At 34.1% G+C, this 18792-nt stretch overlaps 1 protein-coding gene across 1 annotated transcript; it reads right to left on the bottom strand.

Annotated features, from left to right (window-relative positions):
* Positions 1-389: 389 nt before the first annotated feature.
* On the bottom strand, positions 390-1560 carry LOC148578933 (uncharacterized). The gene is made up of 2 exons (XM_088501947.1): positions 1062-1560; positions 390-961 (listed from the first exon to the last, which is right to left on the bottom strand). The coding sequence occupies exons 1-2, from the start codon at positions 1558-1560 to the stop codon at positions 390-392; spliced, it is 1071 nt and encodes a 356-aa protein (XP_088358073.1).
* Positions 1561-18792: the final 17232 nt, after the last annotated feature.

The following is an 18792-nucleotide window of genomic DNA, read 5'->3' as shown; positions in this document are numbered from 1 at the left end:
CTTGGAATAAAGTTGGTCTAAAATTGGACATCAGTCACATCATACATAATAATGCCCCATATAAAAAAGTTCTACCAATCAATTAAATAACCGCTTTTTAATTTACATATGGATCCTAAGCTAGTGTATGAGTATGATATGGGGGTGAGAGGTGTGTAACCAAATTGTGGTGTCAGGGGTGAAGCAACTCGGACCCTCCGAGTTCAAGTCACAAAACTTTTAACAAAAGAGTATGAATGATGGCATATACTGATTGTTAATATTTTTTATTACAGAGGAAAAATTTTTTAACAAAAGAGTAATTAACATTCGATATTATTGTAGATGTTGTAATATTGTTGAGAATTATGATTAGGAATATATGTATTTGTAATGAGTTTCATTTGCAGTTATGAATAATTTTGAGGATTATACACATCATGCACATACAGTTTCCAATCCAGTCGCTGGTTGGCGCAACATGCGAACACATGTCTGCAGGGGATCCGGTCCACCTGGAACTCACCACAGTCACATCGAAGGCCACGTAGATCGACTGCAAACTCCAGTCCGCTTGGCATCTCACGCACCTCGAAGACCTCATTATGCCGGTCAAAGCAACTGACCTGAATGTTTCCTGATGCAAATTGGTTTGCATGCAACTTCGAGGTCACGACTTCGGAGAACACATGGCCAGCATTAATCCGCGCTTCTGCCTCCGCTCTTTTTCTGGTGAACAGCTCGTTTAGCCTGTAGAATGTTGCCTTGACAAGAGCAGTAATGGGAAGATTGCGTGCACCCTTCAACACTGAATTGATGCATTCCACTAGATTCGTTGTCATGTGACCCCATCGGTATCCACCATCAAATGCCAATGCGTACTGTTCGCGAGGAATTCGGTTTAACCAGTTTGTATACGCTTTCCCCCGTTCCCGTAATCGCTGGTAACGCACTTCGTACTCCCGCACCGTCCTCGAATATCCTAGAGGATAGCAACAAAAAAAAAGAATAATTATAGATGTCGAAACAAATATTGAAGGTTATTTCTGTTAATAAGTTACTTAAATTTAGTAAATGGTTACCAATGTTGACGACCAATTTTTGGAGGTACGGTGCCTTAAATTTTCGCAGAAAATTCGAATCTATATGCCTGATGCAGAACATATGAAAAGCTCTAGGAGGTGACCAAGCTCCGTTACTGCGTTCCACAGCTGCATTGATGGATTTGTGTCGGTCGGATATTAGACCCACACCATCCCGAGTGACAACATGCTGACGAAGGTTACTAAGGAAGAAGTGCCATGCATTAGAAGTCTCTCCCTCCATAATAGCAAACGCAATTGGGACGATATTATTGTTGCCATCCTGTGAAACTGCCACTAGTAGACAACTCTTATACTTTCCATACAAGTGAGTCCCATCCACCTGGACAATTGGCTTACAATGTCTGAATGCCCTAATACAGGGGTAATAACTCCAAAATACTCGATGCAGTACTTGAATATCACCCACCAACTCATCGCCTTGATATGCAGGCATAGTCTCAAAATGGACAACAGCTGATGACTCCTTATGACACATGGCTTCGAACTATATAGGCAACGCTTCAAACGATGCCTCCCAACCTCCAAATATTTTTTCTACCGCCCTTTGTTTAGCCAACCATGCTTTCCGGTAACTGACGGTGTAGTTGAACTTCGATTGCACTTCTGCTATAACCGACTTTACCTTTAAGGAGGGGTCAGCCCCAACCAATGGCTTTATCGCTTCCGCAATTGTGATAGAATCCAGCTTCGAATGATCCTGTGAAATGGTGGCTCTGGTACAGGTGTGACTACCATTATACCTCCTTATAACCCAACAGTACTTCCTGCTGATCATGCTAACCCTGATAAGCCAATCACACCCGGACCCGTACTGCGTACACTTCGCATAAAATGTCAATGGCTCAGACTCATACACCCGGTAGTCAACGCTTCGTCGTATGGTATAATCCTTTATCGCCTTAATAACAGCTTTCCTGGAACTGAACTCCATACCGACGGCAAATTCACCATCTGCGATAATAAGAATCTCTGCAATTGACAACCACCATAGGAAAAATCAAATAAAGACAGAGATATTTTAAAACCAATAATATGGGTACATCTACAGTCACTGCCTCTAGTATGATATAAATCCAAATCTGACAGCATGTTACTATGTCACTCTAATTAAAAAAAGAACAACAGCAGAAGATATTAAAAACGGGCCGGACGGAGAAGCCGGTTCGACCGCCAAACCAAAAGAACCGGAACCTAACCGATTCGGTTCAGTGGGTTTTAACCAATGAAGGGATCGATCAACTGCGAATGATAATTAGAAACTCACGTAATAGTTACTAATCATGTTCGAGAGAATATACTTATTACCAAATAAGTACTTATATTATACATATATAAGTGAAAAAAAATATTTATTGTTATAAAATACATACATTTCAACTTTGTTATTTAACATTCCTGCTATTTTTTATTTTGTTATTTACATAGAACCAGCGGTTGAACCAGTGACTCAGTCACCTGAGCTGCTCGACCGCCGGTTCGATGCTGAGAACTATGACATCAACGCATGATTAAATAATGGCAAATAAATACTAATTTATTGATAACTATATCAATAAATGACTAAAAAAAATTCAAATACGACGTCTCTCGTACCTGCAGTCATATATTCCGGAAACTCCGAAACATGCATGGCTTCCAAGTCCAAAACTCGCATGAATGATGGCTCCTCAAACAGCACTTCGTTTGCGAGTGCATTTGCCACCTCTGTCACATCTGGAGCCGTATTTTCCTCACCTTGATCTTCATCTCCATCTAGACCAACAAACTCGTAGTTACTTTCGAACTCTTCTTCACTGTCACTATTATAATCTTCCCGTACAATATTCCGGTCAGTCTCAGATTGTTCAAACTCAACATACAACTCGATGAACGAGATCTGAGCCCGATTTTCAATATACATTGAAAATATCTCTTGCATGCTCGTTTCGTCCGTGACATATTTGGTTTGAAACTGGATAAATCCACCAAACACCTATAAGGGATATCTGTAGAGAATACAGGATATCTTTCTTGCCCTCTCATAATCAATCTTTTCACAGATCACACCTTTGAGCTCTTCAAATGAGATGATAAAAGGAATAACAACATCTAGCGGATTTTCACAAATAAATTTTACTCCTTCAGATGTTTGTAATAAAATCTGACCAAAATAATACACTTTTAGTAACACTCTATCACTCATTTCTGTGAATCCCCAAAAAAAAACATAAAAATAGCTACTAGATCTTCAACTGTAAAATAGCAAATAATAAAGCAACGAGAAAGAAAAAACAGAAGGGGCAGCCGCTCAAGTTCGGGACGAAGACGCGCATCAGTTATGAGTTCACTTCTCACTTTTATATGGACCACTTAATAGAACTCGCACCCTTCGACTAGGTTAATTAAAATAATCTTAAGAAATGCAATCGGACCATGCGATTTGAGCTAGCAGTTCACCAAAACAATTTTGATATGCACTCAAAACGGAGGGTCCGAGTTCTTCTCAAAATTATAGCATGGAACTCGGACCATGCAGCTTCTACAACACTTAGGGTCCGATTTGGTTCACCCAAAATTTTAATTCCCATTATCAGACAAATCGGACCGTGAGATTTCGTATGCAAATTACAGAAACAAAGAAAATCCACGGTCCGAGTTCTTCTCTGTGACACTGCCAAAAAACTGTCCCACATATACGTCTAGTACACCATGCTTCCATATCCAAGAAAAGCACAAATATAGTTTCCATTTCGATAAAATTGAGCCTTAAACAACTATGTAACGGAAGTAATAAAAGAAAGAAAAAATATGGAGAGTCAATGGTTTTAGTATACAATGTGTAAAATAGGCTTAAAAAAATGTATTTTTAAAATTAAAAATCATATTTTTAATTAATTATTTAATAATTATTTAAATTCAGATTTTAAAATTTAAAAAATTAAGATTAATAGTTAAATTCATTCACACTACATATGGTCTCTACACCCAAACCCTAACAGAGCCGTCACCCTCCATCTGCTATCTACACCCACTCTGCGCCTCATAGTCCCCCTCTCTCCTTATAGTCGGCGGCAACCATTCGGCAACCAGGTAACCCAAACCTCAGCACCGCCGTCCCCCTCCCGAAGCAGCGCTATCCCCTTTTTGTGGTCAGCAGGGACGGACATAAGGGGGGGCGAGTGGCGGCCTCGGCTCTCCCCCAACTTTTTTTAATAGTAATAAGTTATTATGTATAATTTAATTTTTTTAAAAAATATTTAGTATTTAGTTTAATATTAATAAAAGTTCAGTCTAATTTAAATATTAATAATTTTTAATATTTAAAAAATAAGTAACAATATTAAAAAAATCTGAAAAAGATATTATTATTAATATTTTTTAATTAAATAAAAATTTTTAAATCTCATAAAGTGAATGCTTTTTCTTCTTGTGGCCGTTTTTTTTATTCGTTTGGTATTAATTCTCTCTGTTTCAACTGCTACAATTAAGAGATCTTTTTCAACTATGAATATTGTGAAAAATAACTTAGAAACAAAATAAAAGATGAATTTCTTGTTAATTGTCTTTTAATTATATTGAAAAGAAAATTGTTAAAAATTTTGACACAAATTCTATTATCGGTGAATTTTATGATACGAAGAATCGACCACTTCGTTAGTAAAAAATATACACATATTTTTTTTACTTTAAAATATATTCTCTATCCGTATATTTTTATAATACATCTTATATTATATAATTTTTTTACATAATTTTTAATATTATATGTGTTATTGGCCCCCTATAATATTATTTCTGGATCCGTCCCTGGAGGAGGGTGTTAATGTCACATTTTTACAAGGTATTGAGTGTCTGGGTTGGTAACTATCATGTTTATAAAGGATGTTAGTGTCACATTTTATAAAATATAAAGTACCCAGTATCAGATATCATAAATTTTAGAAAAGATCCATATATACTCTTACAAACGGAAGGATGTTATCTGTAATATCTTTTTATCTCAAAGACGATCAGTATAACTTCTAGTTTTAAACATGTTTTCTTAGCCTTTTGTAAAGTTGGGATGACCTTGAAATTAATGTAAATTTATGTTCAATTTCTTTAGAAAAATTAAAATGATGTTAATGTTGCAAGTGTGAGGAGTGTATGAAGTTAGTCTCACATAATTAACTCAACTTGAGGATCAAGTAAAATCTTTAATGTTCAAGGAAAAATAGTAACTACTTTTCAACTTGTTTTTCACGTGCTGAAATTTTCAACTTCGAGTTCGACTTAGACTCTACTCTCCTGCTAGTTTTGACAACCTTTGACATTGACGCTCTTGCACTATCTTTCTTCGACTTCGACTTGTTCACATATGCATCTATTACTAGCTCTGACTCTTCATATCGATACAATCTGTATTCAAAATTCTATAGTCGAAACTTATCTAAGTCGATAAAACTATCTAGTACCAACAAATATTGGCAATCTTCGACTTCGACTCTTCTTGCTCAAGTTTGCATATTGGACTGACTCTTCGACTTAATTTTTAGCTTAATACAAACTATTATTGAGATATTATCAAAGTGTCAAAAAACTAATTCCAAAGGCCAAATTAGTTCTCTTACTAGTTTTACCTAGTTATTCAAATTGACACAATACTTATAGCAACTTTCAACGAGTCGACAATACCTGAATCGAAATATTAATTTTGAGTACCAACAATAATAAAACAAGTTTGTAATATTGTCATATTGAAAATCAATTTTGAATGTTGACATCAAGTCATCGATTAGAAAAGAAAAATGTGACCTGAATTTAAAAAGTTTGAACGTTTGGTGTGCATCAGTTTTTAAGAACCACACTTATGTGATGATTTCTTTGGTGTTCTTTTCGGTGTTCAACTTATTAGAGCCAATTATAATGGTGTGAATTGAGTGGCAGTGATAATAATAACCCAAGTGATACACAAGCACCACAAAATTCACCGGGTTCTCTAATGATTTGAAAAGACCATATTATGATAGGTGGTTAAGCAAGTGTATTTCCATTATAATTTCCATAATAATTATCAATCAGCGACTAGTTCGGTCTTTTATCTTTCCATTTTCGCATCAATGCCATCATCCTGTTCTATGCAATTATTAATATGACAAATTAAATGTTGACATGGAATTTTGTTCAGGTCAATATTTTAACTTGTCATATCAAAATTTAATCTGCTACATTAGATCATGTTAATAGTTAACGAGATAAACTAATCACAAAAAGCAAAAGCCAATAGTTTATAGAAACTAAATTTATTTTAATCCTTTATTTATAAAATTTGAACCGAAAAAACAATTATTTAATTTTTTGTGCTTTGACAACAATAAAATTTAAATTTAGCATTTTATATATAACGCCTAAATTTTCATTATCGAACTCTATAATTAGTACTCTGATTCATATCTATCAAATATAGTTCAAAAGGAGTTAAAGAAGTGTTTTGGATGATTAGGATAATAATGATGTCTTAAGATAGACTTCATGTACAGAATACTTTTATGTATTGTATATTTAGGTATGGTCTCTGACTTTTTTTTTTTTTTTTTTAATTTCCATAAGAGTATAAGATCAGACCATGACATAGTAGAAGAGGTTCACCATCATAACATAAATATTGTAAATTAACCTTCTAAGTTCCAACCAAAGATGCCAGGTTGAGATAAGACTAATATTTTTATCTTCGACAAATTTAGAAAAATATCTGAAGGTACTACTAACATGAGATTTATTTTGAAAGTGATAAATTTTTTAAAAAGAAAAAAAATGAACAATTTACTGTTTCAAAAATATTATGTGCGCATCAAAAATTAATTATCATATATTTGTATATAAAAATATATGTATTATTTAATTTATTTTTAATGTATATTTTATTCGAGTGATGATGATTATTTTTTTATTTTGGTGTTATCCTTTTAATAATGTTTTTTAACAATATTAAAATTTGGTGTAATTTTTTTATATATAAAACACAAATCTAAAGGTCGATTTTCAAAATCTTTTTTATACATGCAAATCTGAGAGTTATATTTGTTTTTTAATTTAAAATTTTTTATATGTGATTTGTATTTTAGTATTAAAATTTTTTTTACAAGTATGTATTGGATCGTCTAATTTGCTTTACATTATTTTAACATAAATCGGACTCTCCAATTTATGTACTATAAAATCTAACCTTCAAATTTTTTATACATTTTATTATTTCTCAAATTTAGGGTCTGATTTGTTATTTAAAATAAAAATTAAATAATTATATATACATCAATTTATCATTACACTGAATTACACACAATCTTTTTTTATTTCTAAAAAAATTAGATAATGACTAATTATTTGTATACATGTAGTATAATTATTACTACTTTATCATTGTATAAAATTAATAAATACTTTTATGAAATAAAAGACACCCAATTATCACTCAACGAAAATAAAAGACAAAATCATGTATTTGTCACCACAATAATATTAGGAAGACAAAAAAATAATAGATTTTTTTAATTCATATTCATTAATTATTGTTATAATTAATAAATATTAAATAAAATAATTAAATTTTGATTATTTTTAGCTAATTTTTTTTGTTATTAAATATTTTTATTGTCACTAATATGTAATTGTATATCTCTTCTAATATTTTAGATACTTCATCCAAATCTCTCTCTCTAATTTTAGGCATTAGTGTATCATTTAAGGAAATCAAAATTAAGATTTTAGTTTTAAGATTTATTTACTAGGATTTTATTCTTTTTTAAAAAACCATGTATCAAATCCCTCACAATTCTAGGAGTAGCAACGAGACGAATTTTGTTCACTATCTAACTTCATCCCATCCTATTTTTTCTTGTATAAAACTGACCTATTATACCACTTACTATAGTAAAAATCTACATCATAATTTATCTACACACTTCCCCTCACGTCTAACCATTCCTATATGATCTTTAAAACCTAATATACAAAATTAAATTTTAAAATTTATAAAATTACGAACATCATCTAAATATAAATTAAATTATAAATAAGAATCATATAATTATCAAAGATGAATATATATTTTTAAATTAATTTTTTATTAAATATTATAATATATATCAAAACGAATAAAAATAGGTACACTTAGAATCTAACCTTATCCTGTCCCAATAAAATTCGTACTGAATTGGATAATTATCCGTCTTGATCGAACAAAGACAAATTGTATACCAACATATATACAAATTATATTGTCATCCTTACTCAATTCTCTTTGTATATAAATATAATCATGGAACAACTTTTGAATAATTAACAGTACAATAAATACTATCATAAGGCTAATTTTTTTTTATATTGGAAGAGTGTGTGAGTTGTGCTTGGTTATGGTGTATACAGGTGTTAGACACAGGTGTGGGACAGGAAAAAATTGGACTGTCCGAGTTCTTTGTTAAAAAATTTGTTGATCACAAATTGGACCGTCCGATTAGTTTTTGTTTTTTTTTTTATTTAACATGAAACCGGACCCTCCGTTTACACTTTTTGTTTTTTTTTTTAAATCTGAAAACGGACCCTCCGTTAACAATGTTTTTTTTTCCTTTAAAACAAAATGGACCCTCCGTTTTTAGCTTTTAGTTTTTTTTTTTTAAATCAAAACGGATCATCCAAGTTTTATAAAAAAAATATTTTTTTGTAGATCTCCTCTAATCGAACCGTCCGAATTCCTTACTCTAAATTGCTCGGTCCGATTTCAGCCTCCTACACCACATGCAGAAAAAGCACCTCTATTCTCTATAATGCTGTTACACTCCACCCCTTCCTCCATATTAAAAATAAAAAGCGCTATTATAACTTCATAAGTCATAACCCTATATATTATCAAACAATGTAGGAATTCCAATAAATTCTACCTTCTTATTTTTATGTTCTCCATTTACTTCTTTTGATTCTCTCTCTCTCCTTTTTTTTTTTTCTAGACTTACTGAGACAACACTTAATTGGAAGCTATATATTGACCATATAAAGCGAAGAATGAATATATATATTAATTCGAAAAGCAAAAATGATCATATCTTGTGTTTTACAATTTGGTCGCGAAGTGGTAGGACAAGTGAACAGTAGGAGTTTAAGCATCTCTAATGCTAACATGGGATTATTAATTAAAGTTGCTTACTAGAAATAAAAATCGGTCACTGAAACTCAATTATTATTTGACTATTTTTCGTCAAAGTCCAAGTAAACATAGTTTACCCCAAATCCCGGTGGACTACCTAATAAAAAGTGTGCGCCATTTATAAAAGGTTGGTGCACGCCAAAAGGGCAAAAACCATCCCATAGAAGGATATATATTGAGAGAAAGACACCCAGCTTGAATGTAACTAATCAATTAAAGTATGAGGGAAATAGATAGCGGAAAAAGCCATCAAATAAAGTGCTTTGTTTAATTAATTAGCTAATAATGTTGAAAACACATCTATTTAATTAAGGGATATGTAATTGTAAAGTACTCCAACCTTGTAAATGTTTGAACCTTTTTTGCCGACCAAACTATAGGAACTCACATCTTTCAAGATGTTCCTTGACTAACCTTTGTTCTTTCTAAATGTTATGTTCCAAACCTTCCATAAGAAGAATAGCACACAACCTCAGTGTTGGGACAGATGATCAGGGGAACTCAAAATCCGGAGTTGTAAAATAGACTAGTAGTGTTTCATTAAATATTGCAAAATTGACTTGGTCAATTTATTTATTTTGATCATAATTATTGAGTTGTCATTTGTCAATAATGTAATTTAAGTTTTAGAATATTTATTTATGATGGGAATAAGTAATATGACCACAATCCAATTAATCATGTGTCAAATAATTTGTTATTATTATTATATTAAAATGTTAATATAATAAGATCCATAATTAAATTTAGAGATTTATTATTGTGATAGTGATCATAATATTGAGAGATAAATCTTTTATAATTTAATCTAAATTGTTCTTGGTCATAGAATTATTAAAAAAGGACATTATAATCCGAAAAGATCAATATATATATATATATATATATATATATATATAATGGTTTTCATTGGATGAAGATTAATAGATCTCATTTATTAAATTATATATATGGTGCATATAGAGATATGACCATTGAACTGACTCACTTTGAGAATTCCTAATATAGTTATAATTACCGCATATTTGTCAAGAGGATATTCTCAAGATGAACATAGTAATAGAGTTTCTTTTGACCTGCGACTGTCATAGTAATTAACAATGTATTTATTATACTTTGATTTCAGACACCTAATACCCTAGGGTGCTAGTTGAATGGATATTGTGTATGATTTAAATACTTGTAGAATTAATGATTAGTCAATAAGGAATCCGTCAACTCTCGATAAAGAGTTTGACCTCTATGATTATAATGATTGAGATGAATAAAACCTTGGCCAAGGGGATTGAATGAATGAAGAAATAAGTTTCTTAGGTCATTCACAGTTCATTATAATAATGGTAACAAGTTAGAGTTTGACAATTAAACCATACTCTAAGGGTAACCAAGAGCTGAAAAGATGAAAGGAATTATACTTTATTCTTCTTGGGATCTTAGTAAAAATATATTATTTCCTACTATCGGGTCGTTGAGGAGTGTTGCTAGACGCCAACTTTGATTAGTAAATTTAGTATGACTAATTTACTACTCGCTTAGTATTGAACGTATGAGGTCACACACTAACGAGTGTTCTAATATAATCTTTACTGTAGAATTATTTAATTATTATTTTAATTTGATCAAATAAATAATTATATTAATACAAATAGAATATTATTATATTCTTGGTGTTAGCAAAAAATATATATGTGATAATCTGAATAAAAAGATATATTGAAATTGAAATAGAAATAAAAAGGATAAATTGAAATTGAATACAAAGAGAATCACCCTACTTTTTACCCAATTTCTTGACGCAACAAGACAAGGATTCCTCAACCTAACTTATCAACGCCGTAGTTTGGGAATTGAATCGAAGGGACTCCTCAACCATTTACCCAATTCCCCCGAGCAATAAGAGAGGGACTCCTCGATCTCAATTGTCCACACCATGGTTTCATCACGAAACCAAAAAGGGGGTTTTCAAAACCTCTAAATCATTTTGTATTACAACTACAATAGTTAAGGAGGTATTTATAACCTCTTATTAGGTTAAAACAAAGAAAATCCTAAAGCCCATAAACATAAGGCCCAATCTAGTAATTAAATAAATAAAATCAAAATATATCAAATTAAATTAAAACATTCTAAAAATGTAAACTAGTATCTTCTAAATAACACTTGAACTCTTCATATCACGAACATTTGAAGCACGTATCACAACATCTTTCACCACCAACAACTCTAAAGTAGTAGTTGTTCACTACAAGAAAAATATTGGTTACCGTTGAATTTACCGTCGGGTTAATCAAATAAATCTGTCGCTAAATACCTTGCTGTCGAATTTACCGTCATCCTATAGGTGACGATATAAACGGCGCTGAAAACCTCTTAACGGCGGATTTTCCATCGGTGTTTTCAATGGATTATCGAACTTGGGTTGGTGATTACGTCGGATTAATCCGATGGTATATCCGCCAGTAGGATTTTTATTTTTATTTTTTTGGTACAGTTTAGCCACAACTAACGGTTAAAATGAAATTAAACCTTTTGTTAATGAAATTGTTATTAGAAATCTAAAATTAGAAGCAATCAACAAATTATTTTATTGAAAATAATGGTATGAGTACAATAAAATGTTACATAAATAGAATAATGTAACCTAAACAAACAAAAATGCATAAAACCTTAACCCCCTACGGATCCTGATAATTGTTGTCATCGTTGTCGAAGGCGGCGGCGTCGTGGTCTCCTTGTTGAGGCGGCGGAGTAGGTGCTGCTGTCGGTGCCCCACTAGCAGCGCCGTTGCCTCCAACGCACATCTGCTGGCTGTACTCCTCCATCTGCTATCGCAGCCGCTCGAGCTACTCTAACTTCTCCGTCAGGTCCGAGATGGCGGCAACACGTCCAAAAATCTCTCGATACCTCTGCTCAGACTGCTCCTGCTGTTAGTAAAGCTCCTGTGTTAGCTGCTGCACCTCCTCCCTCAAGTCGATAACCTCATGGGGATCAGCAGGGTTGGTGGCAAAGGCAGAGGCAGAGGAATCCGCCAACGTGAAGGAGCAGAGGCCACTAGCAAAGAACGAGCCCAGCCCAAAGCGGCAATTCTTGTGGGGTTCAGAGGTGGTCTCACACCAAATCTTGTTGGGATCCACGACTGAGGTCTCGGAGTTGGCTTTGTCGGCTCCGCTAGGCAGCTGAGATTGCTGGGTCGCGGCCTCCAACCTATGCTGATACTCCTCCTGCGTCACACACGTTAGGTATGATTAGGATAATAGTTAAATAATTGACTTTAAATGAAATGAAGCTGAAATTTAGGATTAATGTAAACTCACATAATGGGCCACCGACCGTTCATCAACAAATCTCTTCTTGTTTACCTTCAAAGTATGGGTATACTTGAAGGTCTCCGCCAGTGTCGCCTCATGATCCAACGACATAGACTACAAATTAATATATCAACCAAATAATAAAATAAACGAACAAATTAAACAATGGCCGACAAATATATATGAATCAGGAAATCTCTATTCTAATTTTGAAAACATAATTTGATTTTTTTTTTTAAAATTTAAATGAAAATCCTATAAAAATTTTGATAGAGTCTCCCCTGAAATTCAGATTTAGCCACTTTTGAAGGGTTCCATCCAACCAAATTAACATCATTATTTTCACAGTCAAGCATTTTTCAAACAATTTCAAACAATTTTCCAGCAAATAGTTAAATAGTCCAACATTTTTTAGCAATCTCAAAGCCTAATCTAACCTATTCTAACCTATCCTCACCACCCAAATTCACTAAAATTGGAAATTAAACACCCTAAACTCTACTAACTACTTAAGTAACTTCATAACGAAAAAGGAAGTTAAACACCCCTAACTCTAATAACTAATTTAAATAACTACTATAACATAAAACAATGACAAAATTATTATCAGTTTCATCTTCGTCTTCATGAAGGTTGTCGATCCACTCGTATACCTCGACAACCTGGGCAAAGTCCTGTTGGCGATGTTCGTCACATGTCGACGCTTGAAGGCCTCGTTATCTCTAAAGTGAGCCTCTAGGTCACACTTAATGTTTGGAGGGATCCACTTCGTCAGGTGGTCTTTCCCACATAGCTCATCATTTGCTGAAAATGTTTGGCTGTCCGGTGTCGTAGATCTTCTGGATCATGAGGTTATGCTCTGCATCCCCTATGAATTTTAACTGCTCAAAGTGATTCATCAACCTTAGTTAGTTGAAATAAAATACAGTTTAAATACTGTAAATCAATTCTAACCAAATTCGATTCTTACCGCCCACTTCTGAAACCAGTGCTCTCTGGTCTCAGCTGGGATCTGCGTGTAGGTCGGCCACATGTGGTCGTACATGGACTTAATGACTTCCGACATCTCTTGTGTGCAAGAATTGGGGTTCGATGCAAACTTGTCAGAGAACAAACTGCACATTAGCAATGACATAAGATAAACAAACTTAACATAAATAAACTTAAGATAAAAAAAACTTAAGATAAACAAACTTAATATTAAAAACTTGAAGTCATAGCTGCATGCCATTGGGTCAAATCCTCAACCGAATGATGGGCAGTGGTGGAAGGACATCCTACTTGGGGGCATTGGAGGAATCACCCACCGCAGGCTCTGTCGATGGGTTGCTGCATCTGTAGGGGGCGTAGCAGTAGGAGGCACCCAGTTCGGGTTTGGGACCATGATAAATTACTGGTCCGATTGACTTGTCTGTGACGTCACAGGGTCGACGGGGCAGTGGGAGTAGAGGGCGATGATTGGGCAACCCTGGGAGATTCGGCAGAAGCCCGCCCTCTACTACGACCACGTGATGACCCACTCAACCTACCTCTACTACCTGTCGTCATGTCTGTACAGCAAACATATTAGTAACATATTAATAACACAAGAAGAAACTCAAGAAATAACAAATAATTCTAAAAGTATTTTAGTTTAGTAATTTTTTTTTTAAAAAAAAGGAAAGTTACATACCAAACACTAATTGTAAAAGAGCATATTTTCTTTCATAAGAACCAAAATGAATTTATACATATAATTTCGAAAACAATTAATCATAACAATTTCAAAAATATAATTTTAAATTTATCAACTCTGAAAGCATTCTAATACACTTAACACAGTAATTATATTAATAAAGCATGAGTCACAGCATAGAGACCATCAAAACATTCTAACTTCATAGCATTCTAATTTTTCAAACTGAATCATAAATTTTTATGTTAAGTGTGCTTAAATACTTGTTATGATGAAGACATTTATGCAAGTACAACACCATATAACAAGCATGCATGAGATCACTATATGTATGGGCCAAAACAAAAAGCAAACTGTATCAATGCATAAGAATAATAAGAAACAAAAAAAAGCATTAATTTGTGAGATTTAACCAAAAGCTAAATTAAAACTCTTAGATTCACTTTTATAACAAGTGTGCATGTATCTATGCTCAAAGTTTACATAAATTTAGCATGGCATTACCAGTAAAAACAGAAATAATTAGCACATCAAAAGCCGACAAATATAGCATTCACTTAAAACCAGCAAGAGTAGCGTGCACAACAGCATCAAATGTCAAATGCCAAGATGCACAAAAGTCAATTTTATAAAATTTGGCATTAACCGTACAAAACTAATAGCATTTCTTAGAAATTGAGCATGAGCAAGGTAACAAATTGCAATTCTCAGTTAAACAAATTCATCAAATAGCAGTAATACAGTAAATCGCCACATAATCAAACAATTAACAACATGAACAACAGCAACAATTCACATCAAATTAGCAGCAATTAATCCATTATACCACATCAAATAAGCAGCAATGAATCCATCATACATCAAGTGAATCCAAATACTTTTAACAGCAACAATCAAAACGTAATAATCTAAAGCAAATGATCCTAACCTAACCACCTACAATCAACTAACAACAACTAATCTAATTAAGCTAATTAATAAAATCAAACTAAATAAATAAAACTAATCTAACTTAACAAAAATTAAAAGAAAAAAGGGCAAAAACATGTAATCAAAGAACTACACCAAGGCAGAAGGGAAGGAGGGATGGGTTGGACCAGCAGTGGAGGCCAACCACTGAAGCAGGTGGTGCCGACGGCAGTGACTCACGGAAATGATGGAGAAACATGGGCTGCTCAAACAGGGGTGCCCTATTTTGGTTCAGCTGTGGAGGAAATGGAGAGAGAATGGATGGAATTAGAGGAAGGAGATGACGAAGAAGCAACGGCGGTAAAGGCAGTGAAGGCAGTTGGAGTAACGTCGGTGGCAACAACCTTCGCAGCGACGGCAACGGCTAGAGAGAGATTGAGAAGTGAGAGGGTAGAGAGAGAGAGAGAGAGAGAGAGGGGAAGGTGAGAGAGAGAAAAGGAATTCGAAATGAAGGGGGAGGGGTTCACAGTTCCAATTTAGGGCACAATTACCGTCAGATTCATCGGCAGATATTTTCAACAGTAACAAGGTTTGGATCACTAAAACGCAGCATTTCCATTAAACGTGTCTATCATCGAATTCTTTCGACGATAAATCCGACGCTATATTTGGAACCCATTTGTCGTGGTTTCCTACCAAAAGTTACCGGCAGTTGTACTGTCAAAAGCCACTATCCACCGGTAATTATTTGACATGAAGAATTTCTCATCAACCACATCGCTAAATCTGACGCTAGTCGTCACCGCTGAATCCGACAGTTTTTAGCGTTTTTCTTGTAGTGTATCACCACTAACTCTACAAATAATTGAATTTGGCATTGTAGGCTAGGCCACATTTCTAATGATAGATTGCAAGTAATGAAGAAACTCTATCATTTTCTTATCTATCCTATAAATAATACTCCGTGTGAACCATGTCATTATGACAAACAAAAATATTTCTCCTTCTCTTTAAGCAAAATTCAATCAACAAAGGCTTTTGATGGTCATAGATATTTTTTTTACTATTGTTAAAGACATGAGTAGGTTTACTTGGGTGTTCTTCATGAAAAATAAAAATGAGACTTCCTTGATCATTCAAAATCTTGTCCAATTGATTAAAGTAAAGTTTCATACCACTATTAAATGCATTAGGACTATAATGGAGTTGAATTTAGAATGCTTACATTTTATGAATCACATATTATCCTCCACCAAACTTTATATGTTAAGACACCTCAAGAAAAATAAACTTTATGTGTTTGTTGCAAAGAAATTTGCTTAAACACAAGAGTATGATTATTTTGACACATTTAGACCTGTGATTAAAATGAAAACCCTACGTGTTTCGTTAGCTATTACAACGAGCAAAAATCAATTCTTACATTAATTAGGCATCAACATAGCTTTTCTGCATGGGATCTACTTGAAGAAGTCTACATGAAGCTTCCATCAGGCCTTAGTGCACCACCAGGGTCAGTTTGCAAGCTCAAACTCTCTATATGATCTCAAGCAAGCGCATCAACGAATTTAAAACTTTGTGCAGTTCTTATTGGCTCCAGTTATGTTCAATCCAAGGCAGACCATTCATTATTCACAAAGGCAACCAAAATTGGATTTACATCAATATTAATCTATGTTGATGATCAGGTCTTCGTAGGGAATGATTTTGGTGAGATTCAGAATGTCAAAAGGAAATTGGACTATTTGTTTAAAATTAAAGATTTGGAAGAACTCAATATTTTTTTTTAAGAATGAAAGTGGCAAGAAGTAGAAAAGTATTGCTCTCTATCAACAAAAATATACTCTTGATCTCTTAAAAAAGTATGGAGTTACATATGCTAAGCCAACAAGCACACCAATGAATTACTTCATTCAATTATCAAAAAATTTTAAAACAGTTTTGGAGGACGCCAAACCTTTTAGTAAAAGACTAATTGGGAGATTAATTTATCTCACAAATACAAGACCTGACATAAGCTTTACTGTTAGTACACTTAATCAATTCTTTGATTCTACAACCAACACTTCAAGGTTGCACTACACATTTTGAGATATCTAAAGCATGCACCTTCGAAGGGATTGCCATTCAGCACTCACAGTGACTTTAATATCAGAGGATTTTCAGACTCAGATTGGAGCACTTGCACAGATACAGGTCGCTCAGTTTCTGGATATTGCTTCTTCCTTGGGACGTCATTGGTACCATGGAAGAGCAAAAAATAGCTAACTATTGCACGTTCTTCATTTGAGACAGAGTACAAAGCCATGGCATTAGCCACTTGCGAAGGCATTTGGCTGACATATTCTAGACAGCTTTGATATCAAATTGGAAAAGCCTATGACATTGTTTTGTGACAGTTAATCAACGCGCCATATAACAACTAAAGGTAAAAGAGAAGGTTTAGGATGGTTCACTCAAGTTAATGCTGTTGAAGGTGTGTGAGGGAAGAGGTAAGCAAGTTCAGATTCAGAGCCAATGAAGAAAATGAGCCAAAAATGTTAACTTTCATTATGACTTCCCTCAAGAAATGTTTACAGCAACTAATACAAACAACTAACTGCATATGTATATATACTACGCTAACCTGCACTAACAAAACTTGGGAGAACTAACTAAGGCTAACTCATTATAAATACAACAAATAGCAATATGTTATATCAGGTAATACCCTCCCTCAAGATGGGAGGGTTGGGCATAAAAATGTCCAACAACCCAAGCTTGCTACACAATGTGTTGAACGGTCCTGGTGCCAGAGGCTTAGTCATGATGTCTGTGACTTGTTCATGTGTAGAAATTGGTAAAAGATGAATTAAGCCCTCTTGCAATTTATCCCTCACAATGTGACAATCAGCCTCAATATGCTTTGTACGCTCGTGAAATACTGAGTTAGTAGCAAGATAAATGGCAGATTTACTATCACAGTACAAATTCACAGGTTTACTAAGAAATGCTCCTAAGTCTTTCAACACATAACTAAGCCATTGAGCTTCTCTGGTGGCCAGTGCAAGAGCCTGATACTCTACTTCGGAGGAAGAAACTGCGACGGTTACTTGCTTCTTGATCTTCCAAGTGACAAGGGAGGAACCCACATAGAAGCAATAGGCTAAAACCGATCGTCGTGAGTTGGGGCATCCAGCCCAGTCAAAATAAAAAAATCCAGTGAGAGATAGATCGGAATTGGCCGAGAAGAACAGCCCCGCTGCCGGAGAGTTCTTTATGTACCTGAGGATCCTATGTGCCGCTTGCAAGTGATTAGGTGTGGGACAATCCAAGAATTGGCTGAGCTTGCCAATTGCAAAGCTTATATCCGGCCCTGTGTTTGAGAGATACAACAGTTTTCCAATGATTTTTCTATAATCAGAGGAATCAGGCAGACTATCTCCATCATCCTTGCTCAATTTTGCCCCATAGTCCATGGGAGTAGAGGCAGGCTTACAATGCTTAAAGCCAGTGTCCCGCAAGAGATCTAGAACATTTTTTCGCTGATATAAAGCTATGCCTTTTGAAGACCTAGCAACCTCCAATCCAAGGAAGAACTTGAGATCACCTATGTCCTTAATCCGAAATCTGTCATGCAAAGTTTGTTTCACCCTTTCAATTTTAAACAAATCGTCC

Source organism: Arachis ipaensis, chromosome B10, assembly GCF_059453495.1.
Source record: "Arachis ipaensis isolate K30076 ecotype BB chromosome B10, ASM5945349v1, whole genome shotgun sequence".
NCBI lineage: Eukaryota > Viridiplantae > Streptophyta > Magnoliopsida > Fabales > Fabaceae > Arachis > Arachis ipaensis.
This window is presented reverse-complemented; position numbering and strand designations above follow the sequence as displayed.

Coding starts and splice junctions, on each gene's coding strand:
- LOC148578933 (XM_088501947.1), bottom strand. CDS start 1,560: ATGTGTCATAAGGAGTCATCAGCTGTTGTCCATTTTGAGACTATGCCT. Junction 962..1,061: donor AAAATTGGTCGTCAACATTG/GTAACCATTTAC, acceptor GCTATCCTCTAG/GATATTCGAGGACGGTGCGG.